We start from the raw sequence: 27,200 nt of genomic DNA, 5'->3' as shown, positions 1-27,200 counted from the left end.
TTCTCTGTGTTGGCTACTGAGAAGAGAGAGGCTGCTTCTCAGAAGAGTGGCTTCTGCTCTTACAGCTCTGATACCCCTTTGACCCGCTTCCCCACTCCAGCCTGCTCTGTGTTCTCAGAATCATAAAAAGTAAGCCTGTCTAGCTAAGTACAATGGAACACACCTGTAATGCCATCACCTTGGGAGACTGAGCAGGAGGATCACAAGTTTGAGGCCAGTCTTAACTTAGTGAGATCCTGTCTCAAAATAAAATTAAAAGGACTGGGGGTGTTCCGTGGTAGAGTGCTCTTGGGTTCAATACCCAGTACTATTAGTGGGTGCTAAACTAAGCATGTCTGGTGCCACCTAATGCTATGTCAATGGCTCAGACTGCCATTTTCTGAGCACCTGCTTTGTCTGAGCCTGGCAGGGCACATCATCTGACAGCTGTGTTCCCCACAGCTGCACAGGCAGGCTCTGAAAGGTCAAGTGAGGTGCCCAAACTCCTGGTAAATGGAAAGACTGAGGCTTGACCCAGACCTTTCTGTTCTCAGGTGACTGCTGTCTATAAACGTTCATCCCAAAACTTGGACCAGAGAAGCTGGAACATGCCAAGGACTGGGGATGTGGTTTTAGCAGATCAGGTTGACTCCTAGCTCTGCCCACTCTGAGCTGTGTAACCTTGCTCAAAGTCCCTCACTTTGTGGGGCCTCTGTTTTCTCGTGTGGGTTTGGGGGAAGACTGAGAGAGGAAATGGAAGGGTGAGCTTGGTCAGAGTGACAGCCCTTGGGATGGAACACTCTGGTCGTGGGCAGCTTGCTCCCCTCCTGTGGAGGGAAGGACGCCCCATACTCCCAACCTCCCACCCCGGCCCACCCCTGAGATGGAATAGGCAGGGGTGATGGAAGGCTGCAGGGCTTTGCGTTCTGAAAGAGGCTGTCGGGAGGCCCTGAGCCAGGAGGGTTGAGATGACAGCAGTAATCTCTCAGCCCATATCTCCTCTTGCATCTTCCAGTCCTGCGTCCTCTACGGCCTTGGCTTGAGTGCCACCTCGTCATAAAGCCTCCCTGATCCCCTAATCCTGTCTCACAACGCCTGCTGGAGCACCTTCCCACATCCCCCAGTTCTCTGTCACCACGAGTCATTCCATCTTCCAGACCTTCAGGGCAGAGTTGTGCCCCGTCATCTCCTGTCCCAGCAGGCACAGCGCCATCCAGCGTCCCTAGGAGCAAGTGTTTGCTGCATGCTTCTGATGCGTATCAAGCACTCGTAACCTTTCTCCTAGTAGTTTCCCACCTACTTCGTTCCTCCTTTTCTTCCCAGGATAATTTGCCAGTTAGGTGCAACAGACTGGTCAGTGGTATCTCACATTCCTTGACACACACGTACACACAGACACACTGACGCCCTACCCTTTGGTGAATGCCAACTCACTGAAATATTTGTCAGAAGGAGCCAAGTTAGAAGGTCAGCTTACTCAGGGAAGAGCAAAACATGCAGGCGATCTCACACACAGAGAAGGAATTAGGATCATCACATGTGTTGAATGATCTGCTGTTTCTTTACATGATTTGAAAAGTACACAGAACTTTTCTTGAGAATTGCAGGTATTATTGAGAAGGGACTGATACTTGGACCTCTTGAACCCAAGATGAGGGTCAGGTAGAAGGACAGTAAACTGAACTTAGAGCCCATTAGCCCCAGGACCTTCACATAACACACTTCTTTGTGCCTCAGTTTCCTTATAGTTGAACAAAAATGACATCTTCCCTGGAATATTGGGGTATAAATGTTCCCCTCTTTCCCCTCTCCTGGTTTATGAGAGCAGAATGAAAAAATCATTGATTCTCCAGATTCTCCCGTGTTCCGAGGTGATTCTGTCACCCACGGGGCAGAAATGAAACGGCACTTTGTGAAAGAAGTGCAGGTGCCAGGATGGACCTCCTGACTGTGGCAGGTTGGGACTTTGTTGTCTACGTGTGGCCTTTTTTCAGGTGGCTTGGTTGAAGAGCTCCATGACACCCTCAGTGTCACTGGAAGCGGAAACTCAGCAGCCTTGCTGCCAGATACCTGAGACTGGGGAAGTCTGTCCGAGAAACACAGTGGTGGTTTGCAGCCAGAGCCAAACCTGATCTTGGGACCCTAGGTGCAGGGCTCTTCTCATAAGAATCCCCAGGAAACACTGGGAGACAGCAGGTAATGTGGCAGTCTTCTTCTTTTGGAGTACTGGCAATTGAACTCAGGGGCACTTAACCACTGAGCCACATCCTCAGCCCTTTTTTTAGTATTTTATTTAGAGACAGGGTCTCACTGAGTTGCTTAGTGCCTTGCTAAGTTGCTGAGGCTGGTCTTTAACTCGCGATCCTCCCGCCTCAGCCTCCTGAGCTGCTAGGGTTACAGGCATGTGCCAGCGTACCTGGTTTGGCAGTCTTCTTTTAATGTGGCTTTTGTCATGTCTCTGCTGTGAGCACCACCAATTATTAGAGCCCGCCTCCTCCAAGGCAGATGGTTCTGAGATTAAGATCAGGGAAATTTTGTGTATCTTAGGACATATACTGTTGTACTCAGAGCCATTCTTATGCACTGGGGATGCTCACCCAACCCTCCTCCCACGTGACAACTCCCCGGCTATTTGAAGGCAGGGATCCTGTGTCACTCCCTAGTATCATTGGAACCTATTTTTTAATGCCAGCTGGTCTGTGTCTTCATATAGCAATAGCAGTGTTTTCTCCCAGCTGCAGAATCATAATCTCCTTTCTCCCAAACATATCCTCTCCTAAGGTCTGTGTGTAAGGCCAGAAGACCTTTCTTTCTTTTCCTTGTGTGGACCCCACTACTCTAGTCTTGGCCCTTCTGTCTGGGTGATGACATTCTCTACCTTCTTTTCATTCCTGCATCTGCACCCTCAGCATGTTGATGCTGCTAAAATTCTCTCTAGGAAACTTGGCCCCTGAGGGACTAGAGTACTCCAGGAATCTGCATCAAGTCCGGAAGCCTGTCTTACTGAGAGTGGTGCAACCGTCCCTCCCTCCCTGGGACATCAGACCCACATCTTTGCCCTCCTCATGTAGTCATCATAGGAGGGCCTCACGCTGGAGGGCAGCCTCCATTTCCCAGCCACAAGCACATGACCATACCACAACCAATGCTTCTCACTCCTGGCACCTTTAGCTCTGGCCACGTAGCCTCAGCTGAGTTTCAGTCAAGAAAGGCCACACTTGGTGGGTTTGCTCGTGACCAGTGCTGCTATACACTGAGGCCCGAGGATTGGGGCAGAGCAGGGAAGGAGGGGATTTGCAGAATTAAGTATATAGTTTTTGTAGCCTTATAAGGTGATCAGGAGGAGTTGATTGACCTGGAAGGAATCCCACAGTTGACTTTTGAGCATTTGTTTTTATTCATATGCAGAACTATTTTTATTTTAATCTATATTTATTTGTTTGTTTTTGCAGCACTGGGGATTAAACCCAGAGGCACTTTACCAAGCTGGCCTCTAGAGGCTGATCCTCCTGCCTCAGCCTCTAGAGTTGCTGGGATTACAGGCTTACGCCACCATGCCTGACTTAGAACTATTTTTGAAAGAGTAAAAAAAGGGATGGGGAGATCTATGGTAATTTGTAATGAAGATAACTGGGGCTCCTGGGGTGCGGTCAGAAAATAATCTTGTAGGGAACGTCCCTAGCCCTTGAGATACGAATGTAGCCACCGCTGCAAGGAGTTCCTCCTAGGATGCAGAGAGGCTCCTGGGCACATGACTGTCGGGTCCATGTTCTGGTGGTGTTGAGTAGGTTGTGTCATCAGGGTGTCAATATGCTTAGCACAAAGTGAGGTGGGACAAGGTGGGGTTCTCCTAGGTCCAAGGTCCTTCTACTTAGAAATCATTCCTACTGTTAAAACTAAAAGTCCTTTCTTAGCCTGACTTCACAGCCCCTTCTAGTCACTTGGCCCCAGGTTTGAATTCTGCTCCTCTACGTGAACAGGGCAGGTAGGGGGTGAACATCCTTCTCCTTGGGTAGGTCTATGGTGTGGTGTTCCAGGGTCTCCTCCCTGTGGAAAGCCCAACAGCTGTCGATAGCAGAGGATGCCTGAAGTGACAGTGGTGTGGGTTTCGTTGGGCACAGAGGTGGAGGGGAAGGACTCGAGGGAACCCCTAGTCCCAATGGTTGTGATCCCACCCTGTGACACCCAGTCTTTTTTTCTTTTGGGTACTATGGACTGAACCCAGTGGTGCTTTACCACTAAGCTACGTCCCCAACCCTTTTTATTCATATTTTGAGACAGGGTGTCACTAAGTTGCTGAGGCTGCCCTTGAACTTGTGATCCTTCTGCCTTAGCCTCCTGAGTTGCTGGGATTACAGGGATGCCCCACTGTGCCTGATGACACCCAGTCTTTTAAGGGAAACTTACAGGATAAGCTCTCCTCTGAAGCCTCCCTGGCCAGGAACAAAACTTCCTTGTAGAGAGAGCCTCAGGCAGTCCTTGGAGGGTTCCTCCAGCTTTTTAGACTGGATACCCCAGGCTTAAAGGAAGCAGCTGGCCCCACAGGGCCACATCACCCTGTGAAAGACCTTTACATCGTTTTTATAAAAGCCGTGCAAGTCACGCTGGGGATGTCACCTTGTGGTAAAGCTCTCACCTGACATGGATGAGGCCCTAGGTTCGATCCCAGACCCTGGGGAGAAAGACGACACATTACCTAACTACACACCTGGTTTGATTCTGCTTTCTTTTTAAGTCCATGTGTGTACACATATATGGATAACTGTTGGGGTGAAAGGCCTGTAGTTGGGGCCCAAATGTCAGCCACTGGTACCTGCAGGCTCTGTGTGCTTTTTAATCTTTTTTTCGTTAAATGTTTTGTAAAGAACAGAGATGAGTTGGAATTCAGGGTCCTGTGGAAAGAGGACTGCCTTTCTGTTCCTGCAAGAACTGCTCTTTCCAGTCCCCATTCCCTGCGTGTGTGGGTTGGGCTGGGCAGAGCCTGGGCCCCTGGATGAAGGTCCTTAGTGGTCCCCTTTTCTAATCCATCACTGCACACATGGGGAAACTGTCCCCATGTGAGAAGGGACTTTTCTGCATGTTCTCACCCAAGACCTGAGCCCATGCGTGAGGTGTCTAGCCTCTGAATCTAGTATTCTTTCTTCTAACTTTAGTGGGGAAGTTCCATTCTGTGCACCTACCGCAGCCCTGGCATGCCATAGACCTCTGTGAATGTCAGGGGGTTTGGGTTTGGGCTTGGGTTTTGTGTTTTTAAAGAAAACTCACGAGGCGCTTTGCTGAGTGCCTTAATGGAGCTCTAACCCAAAGCTGGAAACCGCAGGGAGAGGCTGATTCCTAGCAATCCAGGAAGGCCTGGCTCCAGATGGTCAGGCGTGAGCAGGTCTTTGAATAATACAAGTAGTAATCATTTATTGAACACTTGCTGTATGCTTCATCTATTGGTGGGTCTTGCAGATGGGTAAAACAGCCCCTGCTGTTAAACCACAAGAGGGTGGTGTCCCTGAGATTGGATTTTGTCTCCCAACATACCAGTTGCTGCTCTTCTGGCCTTTTGGAAGTTTTCTTTTGGTAGTATGTTTGCTTCATAGTCAGAGGGGAACAGCAATAATCCATAACCCAGGGCACAAAGTTAGACTCCACAGAGGTCTGCTTAGGTTTTGCTGCCTGAGAAGGTGTTAAATGATAAAAGTCATCTCCTCGGCTTCTGCCCCCTTAGACGTTACTAGTGTAACTGAAGGGTAGCAAAACTTATCCTCCATCCTAGATTTCAGAGAATTACTCCATCTCTTTACTAAGACCATGGTTACCTTGATCATTACATTCAAAGAAACAAAGACCTCCCTCCCACTCACCCACAGTTCCTACTGCTAATTGCATAGGAAAACCACCTCTTAGAGTGAAGGATCCTCATAAGTAATGCATCAGTGCTTGAACGGGCTCACGCTTCATTTAGGTTGTTGTTTTTAAATTTGTAACATGCTCTTATCCTGTACTTTGATACGTAAATGGTCAAATTCCTAAGTAACAAAGGACATGACTGTCTCACCGTAAAAGTAGATCTACAAATGTCTAGTGTAAGAAGCAGTGGTCAGCGAGTGTGGTGGCTCACTCGTGCATGTGATCGCGGCTACTCAGGAGGCTGAGTCAGAAGGATCACAAGCTTGAAGCCAGCCTGGGCAATTCAGTGAGAACCTGACTCAAAATTTTTAAAAAGGGTTGGGGATGTAGTACAGTGCTAGAGGGCTTGTCTAGCATGTGGGAGGCCCTGAGTTCAATCCTCAGTACCTCAAAAAAAAAAAAAAAAGTGAGTGAAGGGTAACAATTAAAAAGATGAGTTAGATTACCAAATACAAGTAGATACTAACTACCAAGCTAGAAAATAATGATTTAGTGTCTCTTATTAAATTGGTTAAATAATGATACCTCTATGAAGGATTAAAGAGCTAAATGTTAACATCAGTCTCTGAAAGAAAACAGATGAATGTTTATCTCACCCTTATTTAAAAAAAAATTTGTTTCTGCTACAGAGGACTAATTTTTGGTGCTAATCACCAAGTTATATTTTTACGCAACCATTAACCTCAAACAATAATATATCTAATGTATAACCCAGCAGACTCCCCATGTGGGTGTAGATCTAGGGAAGGAGACCTAGATCTCTAGCACCACTGCATACCCATACTGGGTCCCTCCTTCCCATAGTCAGAGCTTCCCAGCTTATAGAACACAGCCAGCCCCCTCTCTCAGTCTTTTGCAACCCTGTTGCAAAGGTAGAACAATGGCTACCCTACTTTTTTTTTTTTTTTTTTTTTGTACCAGGGATTGAACCCAGGGGTACTTAACTGCTGAGCCGCATCCCCAGCCCTTTTTTTTAATATTTTATTTAGAGATAGGATCTCATGAATTGCTTAGCGCCTCACTGAGTTGCTGAAGTTGCCTTTGAACTCATGATCCTCCAGCCTCAGTCTCCCAAGCCTCTGAGATTATAGGTGCTCACCATGGTGCCCAGCGGCTACCCTACTTTTTGCAGAAGAGAGATTCAGAAAGACCGAGTGACTTGCCTGTGGTCCACTTTCTTAGTCCAGATGACAGTATTGGAGACCAGGTGTCAGTTCTTGGTGAAATTGTTTGTTTGCATGCTCCGTTTTAATAGGAGCCTTCATTTCCTCCCTTCAGAAAGCTAAGGGCTCTGGTTCCTTTTATGGATGAGAAAAGGGAAGGAAAAGTGATTGCTTCAAGGTAGTGATGAGAAGGAGGTTGTACTTATGAGGCGGAAAGAGGCCCCCTGTTTCTTTACCCCTGAGGTGCTCACTTCTACCCCAGAGAGTAGTCTGGACCCTGGGAGATGATCAGTGAGTAAGTCTACATTCTCAGTCATGATGGAGTTTGGGGACCACCAAGGTTATTTGGAGGTGGACTTCTACAAGAGGAGCAGCTGGAGGTTTGGAATCAATGGGAGGAGCAGGGAATGGGCCAGGCAGTACAATCAGGCCTGTGACTTCCTTGAGGCCGGGGCTTGGGCGTTGCAGCCTCAGCCCTGCCTGTGTGAGCAGAGCCAGGCACAGACATGCTGGCTGCACGAACAGGTTGGATACAGATTGTTGGAAAGAGGCCAAGCAGGGAGAGTGACGTCTGCTCACCCCTGGGAGGCATTTGTTGAGGCAGATGTACCAGGTGGATGCCAGAATAGCAGCATTTAAAGAGAAAAGTAATGACACCCAGGACCCTGCAGGGGCCAAGAACACACCAAAATTTATAAATCACTTCACCTACCCTCAGAGAGCTTTTTAGAACAGCAGGTGGATAAGGCACCGATCTCATAATGTCAATAAAAGTCATGACATGTTGGTCACTTAAAACTGCTCTGCCAGACACTACAGGATGTACCTTTGGCTTCATCTCTTGCCATGGTGATGGCATCCCAAAGAGGTGGGCACTGTGCTTCCATTTTAAAGATGAGGCAGTGGAGACTGAAGAGTTCGTTGCCTGCCCAGTGAGTAACAGCTGGGAAGTGGGGCGAGGTCTGATCATCAATCCTATACCCGTGCCGTATCACTGGTGGGATGCTGCTTAGCTGGGGCAGGGCTAGAAAGGCTTAATGAGGAAGGTGGCCTTTGGGGAGGGTCTGTGGGGGAAGATTGTGGGTGGGGTGGGGGCTGGAGCCCTATCTGGTTGGAGGTTTGGCCACTGACCGCTACCTGGTCTCTCCACAGAGTGCAGCAGCTGCCCCGAGCCCTGTGCTTGGCAACATTCCTCCCAATGATGGGATGCCTGGAGGCCCCATCCCACCGGGTTTCTTTCAGGTATGTGCTGGGCCGCGGGTCTTGTGTCCTGTCACACTGTTCTGGGGTAGGTGGGCAGGGCTTCGGGGAGAGGAGAAAATAAGCACAGCTCAGTTTGCCATGGTCTAAATACAGTTGCTCTGTGCTGGTTGAAATCCTTCCCTTCCCATTGCTTTCTCTACCCCTTCCAAAAGCTGAGAAGGGGGGAAAGGGGTGGCGACCGGACACCTCCTGCATCGTATGCGCTTCTTCACTCTGGCTTGGCAGACAACGCCGCAAGGCTGCTTCCAAGCCAGTGTGGAGCTTTCTTGTAACAAAAGGCTTTTTTTCTTTTTCTTTCTTTCTTTCTTTCTTTTTTTTTTTTTAAGAGTAAACTGTTCTTTGTTTCTGTTTTGTTGCTGCTGTCATTGTCATTGTTTACTTTGCCTGTCCAAACTACAAACCTTAGGCGTAATCTTAAAAAAAAAGAAAAAAAATCCCACCATCCTGGCAGGTCTCAGAATCCCTTCCCTCTGGTTAACCGCTTGATTCTTTCCGAGTGTGATCACAGACGGCGCCCCGTGAGCATCTGTGCCAGCGCTCTGCCCGCCACAGGCAGGAACAGATCCCATGTGGGGCAGGAGCTGGCTTTCTCCATGACACCTTGTTGGGCTTTTTGGCAGGGTGTGTGTGTGAAATCAGGCTTTCTGTTTTGTTGAGGTTGGGTGTGGCTACACCCCCCCTCCATCCCTCCCTTCCCTATTGGCAGCTCATTCCACTTAAGCCACATTTGAAACTGGGAGAGGTATCAGTGTGCAGGGCTGTGAGGAACTTGATGATGAACCTCTTGATTGGGACATCGCTCGTTTGTTCAAGACTGTCCGGGACAGAGTTTAGAGAATGCACCTGACTCTCCACACCTTCTGAAGGGTTGGTGTTCCCAAGGAAGAACACAGAAAGCCACCAGGCTCAGTGGTGCAAGCACGTTATCCAAAGTAGCTCGGAGGGTTGAGGCAGGAGAATTTGAAGTTTTAGCTCAACCTGGGCAATTTAGTAAAACCTTGCCTCACAATTAAAAGAAGAAGAGGAAGAATACAGAAAGAGCGGTTGTGTAGAGAAGAGGGCCAAGATTTTTTTCTGTGAAGCCAAGGGATTCAAAACTAGAGCCAGAGAAGCAAAGTCCCGGGAGTCTTGTGCCTGGTTTAATCCAGAATTTGTGCCCATGGACATCCAGCAGCAAGAGAGGCTGCCCTGAGAGGCAAGGGCCTCCCCGGCACAGGAGTGACAAATGCCTTTGGGGGTTTCAGGGGCTTCTCCCATGTGAGGGAGACCCTGGAAGGCGCTTCTGCACTGAAAGATTTCACATTGTGTTTGATTTTAACTCCCAGGATAGGGTGATCAGGACACATTGCTCACTAGTCAAGAATTACATCAGTGAAATGTGGGTGTTGCCCTAAAATAGAAACAGCAGGTCCACCATCAAAATGGTGGTGAGAGGAAAGAAAGGGATGCAGGGTTGGCAGCTCAGGGCATCAGATGGCCATATACCTACCCGTATGCATTCCCAGCATTCTGCCAGAACTAAGACTATAACTGACTCTTGGAGACGGGCTCCGCCCTAGCAGTCTCAAGGTGTGTAAGGCTCCAGGTTAGACCAGGACTTGCTAGGCTCTTGGCTTGGAGTGCGGCTTTAGATAATGTAGACAAAAGGCCAAGAGAAAGACCTTAAATCCCCTGGAAAACCATGGTCCCAAGAAAGGCAGGAGCAAGATCAGCTGCTGCTCTTCCCCAGAAGGAAAACCCAAGGGGTTGCTGTCAGTGGGTTGACCCACACCAAGGGCAGCCATCTTCCTTGCCACTACAGATGGGTATTCCGCACCCACCTGGTAGCCTTTCCCACCGGTCTTCTCTCCCAGCTTGCATGTCCTCACCCTTGATACCAGGGATACCTTTCATTCGGGGCAGGTGTGACTTCCAGCCTAGTGCACGGAGCCCATCCAGGCACCACATTCCACCCCTGTGCATCCTTTTAGAGACTGCTTGCTGGTATCTGGGGTGTGCTGTGGGTCAGTGCTGTGGGAAGAAGTGGACAGTAGCCAATTGTGTTTTTTGTTTTTTATCTAGGCCATCAACTTCTCTTTCGGCCCGAGTCTAGGACAAGGAACAAGTCTGCCTGACTTGTGAGCAGTTTCCAACTTCCTGCTTTGGTATACTTGTTCAGGGTTAAGGCCTAATTCCAGACATACTTCTCAGATCCTCCCCTGTGACGCTTGGGGGTGTGTGGTCAGAAAACCCAGTCTGATTCCTGTCCTTATTTAGCCACCACTAGTCACCATTGTACAGAGGTAGCCCTCTTGACTTGAGGTCATTTCTGTTCCCTTATCCAGGGTGAACTGTACAGACTGGCTGGGACATCCAGTAGGAGGCCATAAGCCCTAGCCTCTCTGTTTCCTGGGTCTCTCTGGGTGATTCTTTTCTTTGATTCTCTAGTATCACTTCTCCATCAGTCAGATGAAATGGGAATTAGGTAGGCCAAGTACTTGGCATGGTCCTTCCTTGCCAAGGTACTGACCATTTGAGCTGGGTCCCTGCAGAGGGGAAAGGGTATCTCTGTGGAAGGAGGTAGTGGCAGCCCATTTCCGGAGCAGGCCAGCCCACAACAGGAATATTAGCTATTGATTGCCAGCCCTGCCCCTCACTCATCTTGTATGCGGCCATTCTGATATTAGAAGGGAAATAGAGATGGTATCGAGAGTTTTTATCTCCTGTGGACAATTGCAGTTCTTCCCTCCTTTAGCTGCAGCCTGGGCGGTGGCTGTGCTATAAGAACACTTTTGCAGGGAGCCAGCCTGGGGTGACTGGACCCAGCTCTGGCCAGACTCTGTCCACAGTGGCCAGACAAATTTTCAAGTCAGGTCCATACCGCCAGTTGGTATAGACGTTGGCTTGGGGTGAGAAGCCTAAATCTGGAAGCCAGAGGGGCCTCAGGGTGGGTGGGAAGGAGCATCTGTCTACTCCCAGTCCCAAATCCTTAGAGAGAAACACACGGGACTTCCTTCTTCAGGCCTTTGACTACCAGGCTTCAGGTCCACTCCTAGAGGCAGGGGTTGGGCCATTCACACATTAGACTGTGTTGTGTTGTTTTATTTTCCATACTGGGGATTGAATCCAGGAGCACTTTACCACTAAGCTACATCCTCAACTCTTTTTATTATGTGTTTTGAGACGGGGCCTTGCTAAGTTGCTGAGGCTGACTTGCAATCCCCCTGCCTCAGCCTCCCAGGTTGCTGGGATTACCAGCCTGCACTACTGCACCTGGCTTGTTTTCTTTTTCTCCTTTGATATCCAGGTTTCTGAGATGGGCAATGTCCTGTGATACAATATGATGAGATGTGTGTGGTAGCAAGTTAAGGGATGGGTGAGAACTGACCTGACCATACTTCCTGGTTGGGGAATAGAGGAATAGTGTGGGACTCTTGGGGGCTTAGTAGAATTTAACAAGGGCACTCTGATTCTGTTCCTTTTTATTTAAAAACAAACAAACAAACAAAAAAAAAGGTCCTAATCTTGACATCCCCAGCACTTAGCATCTACTAGGAAGACAGTATATGTTTAAATTGAGTTTATTTTTGTTGCTCATGTTACAGGAGAGGAACCTAGCCAGCCCCAAAGCACTAGATCTGGCATTCTGACCATGGAGAGGATCTAATAGGAAGCCACCTTGGGAATCCAGAACTGGTGTTCTGGAATGAAATAGAACACAGAAGACTTGACCGTGCACTTGCTGAGTGACCTTGGTCAAGTTGCTCCCTATATCTGGGCCCCAGTTTTCTCACTAGTCAATGGAACAGGCTGGACCAGATGGTCTCTGAGGGCCCTTCCAACTCTGATTTTCTGCTTTGGATCCAGATGGATTTTACTTAATCAAGCAGTGGCATTTTCCCCCTTTCATGCAGCTTAACTCTGGCTGCACATCTGGCAAACCCAGTGTGGCCTCAACCAGGCCCACTGGTCTGGGTAGGTCTCTTAGTTCTTGGCCCCAAGAGGGCACCATCCAATAAGGATTTCTAGGTCTAGAACTGGGGAATGATAAGAGAACAGGGGTCATGGGGAACAGAGCATTTGGTACAGATTGTTTTTGTCTTGTTTTGCTTTTAAATTCCAATAATTGTTTTTAGTTATGTAGCTTTAAAACGTGCAGCTAGTTTTCATTTTGATCACAGTGTTTGTGCAGAGGAGGCATGACTGATTGGGAAAGTGAGACTTGGAAAGGTGAATGACCTTCCTCAAAATTATCAAGCCAGAACTATAATGGGAGTCTAATCCCAGGATTCCCAGTTCCCAAGCTGCTGGTCTTCGATAGCATTTAGAAGTCCAAGTATAGATACAGGTCTAAGTGTCTAAGGAAAGAAAGCAACAATGGCCATTTTCTCTCAAAAGTAACAGATTTCCATTTAGATGCAGGTTGGGCTTGACTAGTGGTCACTGCTAGGAACACTGTGTTGAGAATGATTCTGAAGCTATGTCCAGGCTCAACAGGTGCTGATTGGCCATGTCTGCCATGGGTGGACATGTAATGGAAATACATGTTGACCCTGTTTATTTGCCATCCCAGTGTAGCCTAGATTTCTTCTTCATAGATGTGGAAGTGGAATTCCAGAGGGAGAAGGCATGGAGTTAGTGATAGTCATCAGCCACCTCTCACGTACACATGGCTGGGGTTTAGAATGGAACTGAAATAGCCTGCCCACTAGCCTCCCAGAGAGACTTGACAGGTGAACCATGCCCTGTAGCAGGACGGAGAAGCCTGCATGCCAAGACGAGAGACCAGGGAGGGCTTTTGGTAGCAGTGCAGGCCTGGCTGAGACCATGTCTACAGTGAGGTGGGTGAGAGCTGCTTGGTGGAAGGTTGCAAAGGTTGCCAGGCAGTTGTTGACAGCCCTTGCTGAAGAGTGTGGGCTTCGTCTGGTGGGCAGCAAAGAACCACTGAAGCACTCTAAGCTCGGTGATAGTACCTGGGCTAGCTCTGAATTCCTGAACAGTTACCCTGCAGTTGCCCCAGTGGCTCTGTGGGCACCATCCAATAAGGATTTCCAGGTTCAGAACCTGGGTGCTGCAGCTGGTGCTCAGGAAGTACCTGACCACATGAATGGTGGATGCTGGCCTTACAGAGATCACAGAGTTAAAGATGTGCTTCTCCAGAAAAGACAGTCCCGAGGCATCAAAGGGGCCTAGCTCTCTCCCAAAAACTTAGCCTTCCCTGATCTGAACCTCCCCAGATAGTCTCTACTGTGGTGGGAAGGGTAAAAAGTGATTGACTTGTCCCCTGTCAGTGAGTCCATGTTCCTGCCAACCAGTCCCACCCGCCTTGAAAAGAGGTTGAGGTCTGTCCCCAGAGTACCCTCCCCATCAGTTCTGGGAGAGAAGACCAGAAGGAGCAAACGATGCGTGCAGCCCAGAAACCAGAGAAATGATCCAGCAAATAAGAGGAGAGCAGCACACATGACCCCAGCCCTTTCCTACTGTGATTATAGGGACAGCTCCTCTCCTTCCTGTGGCAGACGTGGCTGGGGTTTCCCAGGAGAGAGGCAGCCTCCAGAGAGCTCCTACGGCTGTCTGAAGTGTCTGACGTTATGCCAAGTGGAAATGATTGAGCCCTGCCTCTGTGAGGCTTCAGCCTCTGATCCCAGGTCTTGGGGAGAAAAGAGGGAGGCCTATTTGTGTCTTTGTATAGAAGACATTTCTACCATCTGCCCATTTTGTAGTGAAGTAGTGAGCTGCTTGACAGTGATGGTAACCCAGCACAGAGGTGATGACCCGCAGGGAGCCTTACGGTCTGTGAGCAAACCTTTGGGTGGGTAGTATGTTTCCAGGAAGGCCAAGGTCCAGTAAATGATAGCATGCGTTGGTAGCACACCTGGGGCAGCCCCGAAGATTTGGGTGTTTGTTGCAGCAGGAAAAAGAGGGGAGCAGAGGGCCAGCAGCAAGTGCTGCCAAGAAAGTGCTGCAGCCAGAAAGGCTTCTCCATGCAGATTAGGACAGATCAGGGGCGGGAGACTTGGAAAGAGTGTGTTCTCATGGTTTTCAAAGCCTGCTACGAGGGAGGACTTGGGGCTGGGATCTTCATCTGACAGATGGTGAGGCAGTGCAGGTGAGAGAGCTGGGACCTAAACCGTGTGAGACCTGGCCAGGCTTGTTGCTTCTCCCTTAGCCATGGGTCAGCAGTGGTCCCTGGGGTTCAGGGACATTTGATAAGCACCATAGACTGGAAGAGGCAGCCCTGCCCTCCAGGGCCCTTGATATAGTAGAGGGGTGACTTTGTGGTGGGAGATGCCACCTGGGGGCAGGGTTTACAGGCAGAGTGCCCTGGGTGAGGGTGGGGCAGCAGCCTGCTTGGCCTGAAGACTGCCTAGGGAAAGGGGCTGACATTTGAACTGAGGCCTGTCAGGGAGACGGGAAGGGCAGGAGGGCTAGTGTGCCAGAATGCGGGTGTGGAACGGCAAGTTTGGGAAGGCAGAAGGCCTGGAGAGCTGGGCTGGAGTCGGGGGGGGGGGGGTGGTCCAGGAGGTGAACAGGGCTGGCCCAAGGTAGGCCAAGAGTAGATATAGGAAGGATTTAAATTTAAAGACGGGACGGGGCTGGGGTGTCCCAGGAAGGGCCCCAGTGACTAGAGAGGCCAACTGTTAGCCAATCGGTCAGTGTGGAGTCCTGGTCATATCTCCTCAGGAGGTGGCCTTGGCCTGTGGTGATGGGGTGAGACTGTGAGCCATGACTGGTGCTTCCCTGCCCATGACTTGTGACTGGTGGTGGCCCCTTGGTGGAGGTTGGAGCTGAGCAGGAGACAAGCCCAGAGGAGGCCTAGGCCTCTGGCCTGGTCAGGTAGTACTAGGAAACTTGTGGTCATGGGGGTAAGTGAGGAGAGCAGGAGGCAGGTGGGCTGAGGAGCTGCAACTGAGTGCCTCTGCCCCTTCAGACCCTTCCCTGTAAGGCAGAGCAGTGAGGCCTCTGGGTGCGGTCCTGGGGTAATCCAGTGTGGTCCTCCTGCCCACCTCTGTCATTCCTTCAGACCCCAAGTGGAATGTCTAATCCTTTTTGGAATTGGGCTGGAAGTACTCTTCATATAGGAAAGGTGTCCACATGTGTCTTCTGTTATTTCATGTGACTTGGAAGGTAGACCCAGGAGCCAGTAAGTCTGTTAGAAAAGGAAACCAGACTCAAATTTGGATGGGGCAGTGAGATCCGCATCTTCTCTATGAAATGTGTGTCTTTCAGGAAGCACCCACACCTCCTTTCTGGGCCCAGCCCTTGCCCAATATGTGTTTGTGAATGGAGGGGGTCTTCCTGTGTGAGAGAGACCAAAGATGCTGGGTCAGGTTCCTCCAGGGCACAGAAACACTCCCAGCCCCTCTCCCTGCCTGCCTACAGACTGACCGAAGGTAGGGTCACCCTGCTGAGAAGGATTAGATAGGAGATGGAGCACCCCAACTGCTGGGCTCCAGGCCACAGTTGGAAGTGGGGGAATAATGCTTACCCCCATCCCCCACCTGTTCAAACCAATTTGGCTCTGAGAAGGGCGGGCCCCCCTCTGATTACTGGGAGGGAAGACGGCTAGAGGTTCAGATCCCAAAGCCCAGCCCAGGGGAGCTGGACACCCTGTTTGAGTCTATCCCTGATGCCAAAGAACCGTGCCCTTGAGAAGTCATCCTCCCCTCTCTGGCCTTAGTTGGCCCCCCTGTTCACTGAGGAATGTTGTCCACTCCTAAACACTGGGCCTGACACACCAACCCCTGCCCCCACAGTCGCCTGGCCTGTGCACAGAGCCCTGCGGCAGGAGAGGGAAGAGAGCCTTCTTTCCTTGCCAGCACCACCTCCACAAAGGTCAGGCTGTGCTCCCGCCCGCAGCCAGCCTGGTGCCTAGTGTCTGCCCAGCGGCAGATGACCAGCACCAGGGCTCCTAGCAACAGTGGACAAAAGGTTATTCCTGATGTGCCAGGCTGGCTCAGCCCCCACCCTCCCCTCTCAAAGAGGAAAAATAAGTTGTGGCCTTGACGGGTGCATGTGTCAGTGTGCACGCGTGTGGACATGTTTGTGTCTGCACACTCGAGCTGCCTCTCCCTCCTCCAAAAACGTGCACTCCTCATGTAGCGCCCTAGCTCTCACTGATGAAATGGAAAGTTGAACATAAATCAATGTCTGCCGCCCAGTTAGCTATGCCTCAGCAGCCAGTGCCTGGGAGATTTGCTCGGTAACAAAGCCCCCAGCGGCTCTGTGAGCCTCGACTGCCCCCTAATGCGGAGCCAGCCCACACCGTGGAGCCCTGCGGGCTGTGCACCAGCTCCACCAGCATGACTCTCCCACGCGCCCTCCTTCCCCCAGGTCTCTCTCCTCCCTGGGTGGGGGTGGGGGAGTCTCGCTGCTGCTGCTGCTTGCTGCTCTCTGGGCCTCCCCTTCCAACTGTAAACCGATTGCCAAGTCTGGCGTTTATGGATCTGATTCTGGAAGGATTGCTGTCAGCAGTGGCCTCACCTCTTCGTTTATTAAGAGCTTGGACTGTTTTATCCTCTCCCCTCTGGACCTGCTTATGCTCTTGGGTTTCTTTTAACATTGTTTTCTCCCTGAGCCTGGGAGCCACCCTGCCTTGCTGCCAGTTCACCCAGCGCTGTGCCACTGCTCCCCCTTCCTCTCTGGAGAGGTTGGTGCCTGTGAGGAAGTGTGTGTTGGGGTGGGGGGCTGCTGTTCTGTTTTTGTTTTGTTTTGTGTCTGCCGGGAGGGCAGGGTAGACTCTCCTGCTTCTGCCCCATCCCATCTCAGCAAATTATGCTGAGGTTTTTCTCCTTTAAAAAAAAAAGAAAGAAAGAAAGGTCAAATTCCTTAACCCTTGTAGCAGAAGAGGTTCTGGGAGGAGAATTCCAGCACAATCCTATAATAACACGCCTCAGCAGTACCCAGATCAGGATGGACCCCCTGAATCAGATCATGCCAAAGGAAACTGTCCTTTGGGAGAATCTGGGCCAGGAGCCCTGGACAGGGATCAGAGGCTGCTCATGCATCTAGAGTGGTGTGAGGCATTCAGTTCTGAGTGCTGGGGACATGGCAGGGGTCCACCCTGTGAGTGTCAGGCTCATGTCCTATTTGCCTAAATTCACTCCCCAAGCAACTTCTCCACGAAAAGCTCCCTCTCCAAATGAAGGCCTTAGAGTAAATAGAGCCTCTGGGCCAGGCTCATCCACGTTCCTTTGAGCTCCCTCCCAGAAAAAGCTCCTCTTTCTTGCTAAAACCTCAATGGATGGGAAAGATGCTGGAAATACTGGCGACAAGCACATCCTTCATGAAATGCCAGCTCTGTGCGTGGTGCTAGGCTCCCCAAGAGCTCCCTACCCCAGGAGGTACCACATCAGCTTTGCACAGTACCAAAAGGGAGGCAGTGTCCAGCTGGGGTCAGGAATACCATGAGTGGCCATGAACAGGGGCTTTGGAACAAGATGGACGCCCAGCATTACCTGGCGGAGTGACCTGGTCAGCTGCCCAGCTCCTGAGGCACTGTGTCCTCAGCAGTGCTGTAGGTAGGAGTCTGTCTTGCTGCTCTCTTGTGGCATGGTGGGAGGACTGACTGGAGGCATGAGTGTGTATTCATGTTCTGTGATGGGTTATTACTGCTGCTGAAAGATGACTGGCTGGCTTCAGGATCATGCCGACCAGTGGGCAGAAGCCCAGCAGCTGGACCTGGCACTCCCAACACATTTGTTGACTTGTCTCCTTCCTCTGTCTGGGTTGCCCCTCCCTCACTCTCTGTGAAGGCAGTCAGTCCATCCTTCCTGACAGCTCAGGGGTCACACAGCCCAGGTGGGCACATGGGTTTCCCTGAGAAATTCAGTTAACCTCTCTGAACTTCAGTTGCTTCATCTAATAATTGGGGGTGACAAAAGTTATGACCCCTTAGGGCACTTGTAAGGATACTGTGAAATGATGCATATAAAGTCCTGCCTGGTGCCCGCTGAACACTCAGTACCTGTTAGCTTCCGGATCTTTTGGGTCATTGCTGTGTGCCCTAAGACTGTTTTTGTTTTGGTTTGGTGGTGGGGGGGGGTTGTTGTTGTTGTTTGTTTGTTTAACTTCTTTCTTCCCTTCCTTTAGAACTAGAAACCAGGGTGAAGCTAGGTCTTACAGCTTATCCAAGAGCAAGGACCACATTGTTTTCTCCCCTTCCCAGAAGGGAGTTTTAGGGGCTTAGCACAGCCTTTAATGGCATTGATATGGGAGAGGTTTGGGGGATTCTCCAGATCTGTTGACTTTTTAGTGCTTAATCCTTCAGTTTGACAAACTTAGCACGTACTTAACACCAGACTTCATTTGGCCTGTTAACATGCTACTTCACTTAATCCTGGCCCCCTGACTTGCCTCCTTGGACCTTGCTACCCTGACTTCTAGTTTCCTGGTCCACCCAATAGGAGCCCTTGTGGGGAGATGGAGGCAGGAAGCAGTTTGCATGTCCAGGAGCCTTGGGCTCTGTTTCTAGCAGGCCCAGTGAGCTTGATAGAGAACTGCTCTCTATCTGGGCGGCTGGGTCTTTGCCTCTATGAACTCCTACACTGGAGTTCTCTCACTGGTGAATTGTACATAAGTATCATTTGATGTGGTTTGGTTTTGTTTTAAAATGGGAATCTCACTAAGTTGCCCAGGCTGACCGTGAACTTGAAATCTTTCTGCCTCAGCCTTGGGAGTAGTTGGGATTAGAGGAGAGGGCCACCACGCCTGGCTTATTTACACATCATTTGGGTTTCATTTTTCTCAGCCAGTAAAATAGAAGCAGCTCCACCTGCTTCACCAGCTATGAGTTGTACCAATATTTGGGAATGTGGTCAGAAGGGGAGGCAATTTTGAATTCTGCACAAAGGCTCCTTCCCCAAGGCCAGCATTCAATCTTTCATCTATTCAGCACACATGTATGACCACCAGCCTTCTGCCTAGCCCCGCTGGGCCCCCAAGGTTGGCAGGCAGAATAGTCCCTAGCCTCAGGTGTTTATAGTCCTCAGCTCAGACTCCAGCCAGGGCTAACTCCAGGTCAGTGGATGGCATGTTCTCCATCACCAAGTACTCTTACTATCTGTACTGTCCCTTCATTACAGGAATAAAGCCTACAGTCTTGGTAAGGCATTGAGACCTCATTGTGGTCTAGCCCTACTGTTCTCATCCCATATGTTGGGCAAGCTCTTTGTCCCCAGGGCAAGAGCCAGCGCTATTGCTCTCAGACCAGGCCTTTGTCCATCCGTCAGTCCACAATGTAGATTCTTTAATGTGCTGCAGAATTCTCCCCTCCCTTTCTTGATGCCTCTTAAGTTCTTAGGTCATTTTTATTCAAAAGACTGGGAAAATCTTGCCCCAAGTTCAAAAAAGATATGCCCAACCTATGGATCTGATTAATAAGTTCCTCTTAGGTTAAGAGAATGGCTCTCTGATGGTGGGGTGGGTTTTGCCTGTATGAACTCCTACCCTGGGTTCTGTCATTAGTGAATTTCGCCTAAGCATCATTTGATGTGATGATGTGACTCTAGGATTCCCGAGAATCCTCATGCCACAAATCTTGCTCTGGAGTTATAGAAATGATCTTGACACTGCAGTCTGTCTAGGGAGGTGGACTTACCGTCTGGGTCTCAGTCCCCAGCAGTGTTAGAGAGAGTGGACATGGGAGATGAAGCAGTGAGTGAGCAAATGAACCCTGGCCTTTGGCCAAACCGGCAAGGGCTGGGATGGGCTTAATGGTGTTCAAGTGGGATAGAAGGAGCCACCTGTAAATGAATTTTAACGGCTTTCCTCATCCCACGTACAGTGGGAGAGATGGAAATTAGCGCCCCAGTCAGCTGTCCATTCACTGTTTTCCATGATAAGTCTTGATTTCTGACTTCTGAGAAAGTATAGAAACATACTGGGGAAGAAACAAAAGGGGTATCATTCCTGAGACATGTGTTTGATGGCTGCTTCCTTAGAATTAATATTCCCTCCTCAGCCTGACTGTCCCAGCCCAAGATTACCGTCTTGTACACAAGATCCTCCAGAATCACCCTCTCCTGGCTACCTAGATTCCATCCTCTGGGCCCAGGATCTCTGTCCATGCCTCTGTGATTAGACACCTCTCCATTCCTTCATGGTCCTGCAGAAAATGTGATTATTCTCACATGTGATGATTAGTCCTGCCCACCCAGATGCCCAGTACACCTGGTATCTGCCTCTGTTGTGGTGCTGCTGCAGTGTTCTTTACACCTGGATCTCGCCCACCAGGCTGGGACTCTGGGGGAAGGCAGAATGCTGCTTAGTCCTGTCTTAGCTTTGCACATAATTAGCCCAAGGGTCTGATACTTAGTGGTCAGATGTCCTGACTGCCAGGTAGAAGTGGGTTCTGCCCACTTGTTCTAAGTACTGGTGCATTTTCCTTTGTCCTTGAAAAGGGCATCCAGTTTGTGCATGTCCACGCAGTCTTTAGCAGCGAGGTCTCCGGGGTTTAGTGGTCCCCCAGAGTCAACCTTTCTTCTCCCCAGACCCATCCCAACCACCACCTGGGAGTCAGGCCCCTTGAATATTTATGTTGACAAGTGAAGGAAGGGCTTGTTCCCCAGCCTGGTGGCAAGGATGAAATTGGGTTGATTGTTAGCTAACTTGGGCGAGTGGGCTGTACCTGAATGCTAGTGTTCAGCTGAGATGATCAACTACCATTTGTTCAACAGTAGTGGACAAGTAGATCAGGTTCATGAGTGGTCATGTGGCATGTTGTGGGGAGAATCCAAATGCAGATTTGCTGACCCCTGGGCCAGAGCTCATTCTGTTTGTCCTCAATGGGATAAACCTTGGCTCTTGTAATACCTTAGTGCCCCTGGACTTCAGTTTTTTATTTTGTAAAATGAGGTCAATTTTTACTTCTTTTGTCTTATGAGAGACACATGGTTAAAATCAGAAAGTAGGTATAGTACTGTTAGATTTTTCCTTGAGAATTAGAAAAGACCCCGGTTTTTCCCCTCTCAGTCTCGAGAGCATTATCTGGCTCAGGGTTCTGCAAGAACTTTCAGTGAATGGTCACTAGTAGGTCTTTCAGGTTGTATGAGATGCCTGATCTCCATTGTAACTGCTCAGCTCTGCCATTGGAGCATGAAGGCAGCTGTACATAAATGAGTGAGACTGTATCCAAATAAAACTTTATTTATAAGAATTGCTGGCAGACTGGTTTTACCCCTTGTTTACTGTATCTCAGCATGATGGCCATGCCTTGGGGGTCCTTGTGCTGCTACTGAGCCTGACCCTCTGCCTTGCAAAGCTAGGGAGATCTGGCTCTTCTGTGTCTAAAGCCGTGAGCACATATTCCTGAGGCTCAGTCCCCCCTCTGTCATGGCACAGGCACAGGTCAAGGGCTGGAGGAAGAGGCAGCAGCTGTGTGTAGTCGATCTTGGACACTGCTGGTATTTTCATTTGTTATTTCCTCCCTTTGTTTGGAAAACCATCTAGCCTACTGATCCTGTGCTTCTGTGGGGCAAGGATCTGCTTCATACCTATTGAGAAAAACCTTTATTGAGTGCCCCCTGGGGGTGTCTTCACAGGGCTACCTAGGGAAGGAAGCCAGATTCACAATGAGGGACCTTGTGTCCTGGTCATTTGTCCAGTGCTGTTCTGGCTTCTTAGAGGTGGGCAGGAGGAGGGAGTTCAGCTGGAGTTTAATTCCGGTAGATCAGTGAGCTGCTGCTCACTGTTCTTACATGAAATGGTCTCAGTGGCAAGGGGACTCCTAATATTTGCACAGAGGTGACCCCAGAGGGGAGACATGATATGTCCTGCTTCCTCTAAGTGATGACTTCTCCTGAATCCCAGGGAGCCCTGCCTGATGGTGAGCTGTCTGAGGACTGTGTCCAGCTCAGCCCCCTCAGGACTGACCATGCATGTGCCAAACCCATGCTGGCTGTATACACATTCAGGCCTCCTCTGACTTGGAGCTGGCAGCATTAGGCCCAACTTTGGCCTGTACCCTCAAGACGTGCCCATATATAACGATGTCTCTTCCCAGGGGACACATTCAATCAGGGTAGGAAGACACCTCTCTAAGCCATGCCAAGTTCATTTATGCAAGTTGAAATGGGAAAATAACCTTTCCTCCAGTGAGCTACACCACCCGCTAGTGGTCATTCTCCCACGCAAGGAGGCTGTGGGTGAGTCATGCCAACAGATATTGGATGTCCGTGGCTCACAGGCATACCTTAATCCTCTCCAGAGTGGGCTTGTAGCTTTTTCTGTCAGCATTTGATTATCTATAAAATGCTTTTTGCCATGTGTATAATCATTGCAATTTTATATTCACTCAATTAAAGTGACACACCCAATATGCAGATTATACCAGCCACCAATACTACACACCCACTGTATTCTGCTGCTGGCCATCTAAACCCAAACCCACCTCTTCAGCCTTGTCAGTTTAGTGAGACCCTAAGTTGCTGGAGTCTGGGGGTTGGGAATGTGTGGAGTGTTTTATCTCTTAGCAACCTAAAACTTCAAGTCTCCTTTTCCCAGTAGCCTTCCGTGAGGACAAGAGGCAGCTTTGACCTAGATGGTAATGGCACAGGCTCTGCAGTTTACAAAGCACTCTCCTGACTCTTGGGACTATGAGGAATGTATAGCTGGACTTCTTGCCTCTTTATGGATGAGCTGCCCAAGGCCAGGACTCTAGCTCTAGTGCTTCCGGCTCTCCCCTCAGGCCACAGCCTATTTTCATGCCTGCTCCCCCCAGGCCCACCTCCCTACCCAGGAGGCCTGGAATTAAGTCTCTGCTGTTTCTCTGTGAGTCTGTGATTTCCAGACAGGTGCAGGTGGTCTTGAGGAATGCTGGGCAGAGTTTGATGAAGGAGCAGTGAGTTTGGGGAATATTTAATTTAGCACATAGGTTCGTTCTCTCTCTTTTTTTTAATCTTAAAGACTCTGGGGGTGAGATAGTTCCTTATCTTTAGTTTTCTCCCTCTCTCTCTCTCTCTCTCTCTCTCTCTCTCTCTCTCTCTCTCTCTCTCTCTCTCTCTCTCTCTGGTTTAGGTTGAACCCACAGTGTTCTTCCACTGAGTGATACCCCCTAGACCTTTTTTATCTTCTATTTTTCCAGTACTGGGGATTTAACCTAGAGACATTTTACCACTGGACCACACCCCTATCCCTTTTCATTTTTCATTTTGAGATAGCAAGGCCCTAAGCAACTTAGTGAGACCCTAAGTTGCTGAATTTGACCTTGAACTTGGCAACCCTCCTGATTCATCCTCCCTAGTCACTGGGATTATAGGTATGCACAGCCTGGTGAGTCTTTAGCTTAGAGGGCCAGCTTGGCCAGCCTGTTGGTATTAACTTATCTTTCTGGTTCCTTGAACCCACAAATATTAAAGGGGCCTACCCACGACTTACTGGGCCATGTGCCCCTTGTCATGGCTGTGTGGTCCACCTCTAGCTGAGCCTTGCTGCTGTGTCTAGGCCCTGCCTTGGATGTACCCCTGGATGGGGTGAACAGTTGTTGTCCTTGAAGGGCCCACATAGCACTCCTTGATAATGCAGGGTATCAGGAGGAGACTCACAGAATGGTGTGTGACTTTGAAAGGCTGAGAATGTTCGCAGACCCTGCAGCCTCCCAGCAGCCTGAGCCAAGCCAGGGGCTGGCAGGTTGAGCTCCTACCTTCATGTAAGTGGCTCCAGGAGCTGGAGGCTAGGACACCTTAGGAGACTGAGGCCCTCTGTTCACCCCACAATGCTAATTGGATCACACCTCCACAGTATTTGTAAAACAGACCTGTTTCTCTTAAGAGGCCCAAGACTCAGGACCATTAGGGAAATGGACTCACTGCGTGTACTGGAGGTTCTAGGTAGAACCTACTGTCTCCTTGTACCTGCCAGTCTCTGGGGCTCTAGGAGTCCTTCCTGTCTGCTCTCTGCCCTGACACAGGACACAGAGGTGCCTCTCCTAGGCTAGCAGAATCTGGGTTACTCTAGGACCTTCCCTTCCACCCAGTCCTGGCCTCATCATTTAGTGACTGTGCTGTCCTAACACTTACATATCCAATTCCTTGACTATCAGATTGGTGGACCTTACTGTGAGGAGCTCAGAATTAAGTGAACTTGTACAGGCAAAGTCCACACTCACAGTTAGGAGATGTAGCTTGGCTGCCAGCTAGTTCTCTTGCCTTAGACAAGTCCCACCTCTGTCCTGGGCCTCTTTTCTATAAAGGACATTGGAGGATGGTAAAACAACCTGTCAGAGCCACCCAGCAAACAGATGGCTGTTGGACTGATGTGGTTCCCTCCTAAGCTTCTATCTAGTAGGGCTGCTTGGCCATGATCTGGCCCAAAATTATGTAGTACCTATGACAGAAAACCTCCAAGGTCCATGTGGAGAGACCATCAAAGTGGAGCTGGGCCCAGAGGCTTGTCCCAGCCAAGCTGGCTTCCAGACACACATATTTGGGACCCTCAAAAGCTTTCAGTAACTGCATTCCCAAAAGACCTATGGGGAAGTTATCCTACATAGGAAAACTGATCAGTGTGAGCAGCTTTGGGACTCCCTCCTTCTCTCACCTCTGCCACAGTCCTCTCCACCTGCCAGCCCCATCTGTCCAGACGTTAGGGGTGAAAGGTTCCTATCCGCACAGAGATCAGAATCCTCCAGCATGATCTGGTTTGTTTGTTTTGGTCTATTTCCTATGTAGTATTTTGCCTACATGGGTAACAGGTCAAAAAGACCGTGAAGTCCTTTTTCTCGAAGCTTACCTATAGGTCTCTGGTCAAGAATGCTGGCTGGGAAGCCAGACAAGTCTGCCTGTTTGCGGCCTATCAAACTCAAGGCAGCAGAGCCCTTGCCTCCTGGTGGAGATAGGCTATAAGCCTATCATTTTCTTTACAGAAGCAGATGTTTCCCTGAGCACAGCTCTGTTTGCTCCTGAGGATGTGCCTGGCTGTGCCAGGGTCCTGCTACAATGCTGCAGACAATTTCAAGGGCACAGGCCAGGCACAGAGAATGTAGTGACAGAAAGATACAAGCCGAATGCACATAGTAGGGACACAGAAGATGTGGGTGGCCCTTTGGGAAGTTGTAGGTTGCTGGCTCCTGATCTGTTGCAAGCTCCCAGGAGTGCCAGTGGCTGAACTGGCCAGAGCCTGGCCAGCACCTGACAGGAGGTGGGAGGGAAGCTTCTTGTCCTGGGGAGGGAAGTACTGAGATTCATATTAGCCTGGTCAAGGTTGTGGTGTGATTTTCTGTCTGGTGACCTGTTGGCCTAGGCTGGATTCCCTGGTCTTAGGTGTTCCAAACTCCAGCTTCTGAGCTGCTCTTCCTCCCCAGGTTCAACAGCCCAGGGCCTCACTGAACAGCTTGCTGCTTAGGTTTTTATTGATCAGACTTATCACCCCAGCTCATTTGGGGACCAGTCAGAAGTCCAACAGGGAGCTTCTGAGGGAGGCACCTCAGGGGCCTCTTGGGGTGCGGGTGAGGATGGGGGTCCCCAGACCTCCTCAGCAGTGAAGCAGACCCAGGTTTATGCATTGGCTTGGTGTGATGACTGCTGTTGTGCAGACCCCAGGTGAGTGCCAGCTGCTCTTGGGCACGTCAGATGAGGGAGTCGACCATTACTGACCTTCCTTGATGAGTGGCACATGGTTGTAAGGGGCTTACCCAGAGCCATGCTGCTCACTTTGTGAAAGCGCTCCCTGTGTCCAGAGAGAGGCGAGGATGGTGAAGGAGGAGGCATTCCCACATTGCCAAGAGCCGAGGAACTGACAGAAGGCCTTTTGCCCCCTCTTGGCAACCGGACCTCACCCTTGAACCATCCTCCTCCGTTCTTTTTATTTTTCTTTTTTTGGGTGTTGGCTTCAAATTATCTTGTTTTGTTTACATTACACCCAAGTTTCATGGTACAAAAGACTTGCAGGTGCAAATATGTCCCGCCTTCATTAACTTCCCCTCCCTTTTTAATTTATGTGATTTCAATTTTCCTTCCCTGTACTGTTAATTAGGGGACCCTCTAATCAGTGCCATTATCACAGTGGTATTCATGTTTAGGAAAGCCGCTAAACAAATGCTTGCAAAATTGCTAAATGGCTAATTAATGTCTGTTAATTAAGAAAATTGCTCATGGTAACAAACCATGCCGTTGCTGGCAGCCGCTAGAAAGACACACACTTGTTGAAATTAGTAGCGTGGCAGGTAGGGGAACATCTGCTCCTCGGAGCTTTCCGGAAGTGAGCAGCCCCTGGATCAGCCAAGAAGCTCCCAGGCCTGTTGCCAGTGGTGCCCTCAGGTTCCTGTGCAATTCTCTGCATCTTGCTCTGCGCACCTCTTCTGCCTCCACACCCACCCTCTGGCCTGCGCTTTGCTTCTCCTTGGGACTGGGCTGAGTCCCCCTAGCAAGCAGAGCCTGGTGGCCCAGCTTTGAGGAAGAAGACTGGGAGTTAAAACTACCCTTGCATCCCCATGCAGAATTTGAACTTTTCTCAAAAAACTTCCAAAGCTAACGGCAATATCTGGGTGGAGATAAGTACACTGGGGTGTAGCTCCTTGTCCCAGCACCAGAGTCCAGCTCTGAGCCACCTGGGTGGGCCAGAAAGTCCTTCACACTTTTAGACTGTGACCCACTATCAGTTTCCTCATAGTAGGAAACTCCTTGGGATTGTGTCCTAGTCTAAAACACTCTCTCACAACTCTTTGTCTCTCTCTCTCTCTCTCTCTCTCACACACACACACACACACACACTCACACTCTCTCTCTCTCACACACACACACACACACTAACTCACTCACTTACATACTTACATATACACATAAAATAGAGAAATAGTTCAATCCCCAGTACCAGGGGTTGAACCCATGGGCGCTTAACTACTGAGCCACATCCCCAGCGCCCCACCCCCCTTAAATTATTTTTAGACAGTCTTGCAAATTTGCTGAGACTGGCTTTGAATTT

General features: G+C 49.8%; 1 protein-coding gene across 8 annotated transcripts in view; it reads left to right on the top strand.

Moving 5' to 3' along the window:
* The window catches only part of Ssbp3 (single stranded DNA binding protein 3), a 157,560-nt gene that overhangs the window by 104,329 nt on the left and 26,031 nt on the right, over positions 1 to 27,200 (top strand). For all 8 annotated transcript variants that reach the window (XM_058581493.1, XM_058581491.1, XM_058581492.1 and 5 more), the window contains one exon: positions 8,193 to 8,282. In XM_058581493.1, coding sequence (XP_058437476.1) covers positions 8,193 to 8,282 — 90 coding nt within the window. The remainder of the gene's footprint in view (positions 1 to 8,192; positions 8,283 to 27,200) is intronic.

This window comes from Marmota monax, unplaced genomic scaffold (assembly GCF_021218885.2).
Source record: "Marmota monax isolate L192 unplaced genomic scaffold, Marmota_monax_Labrador192_F-V1.1 WCK01_AAM20220418_F8-fsc00023, whole genome shotgun sequence".
Lineage (NCBI taxonomy): Eukaryota > Metazoa > Chordata > Mammalia > Rodentia > Sciuridae > Marmota > Marmota monax.
Note: the sequence above shows the minus strand (reverse complement) of the source record. Positions and strands in the feature narration are given on the sequence as shown.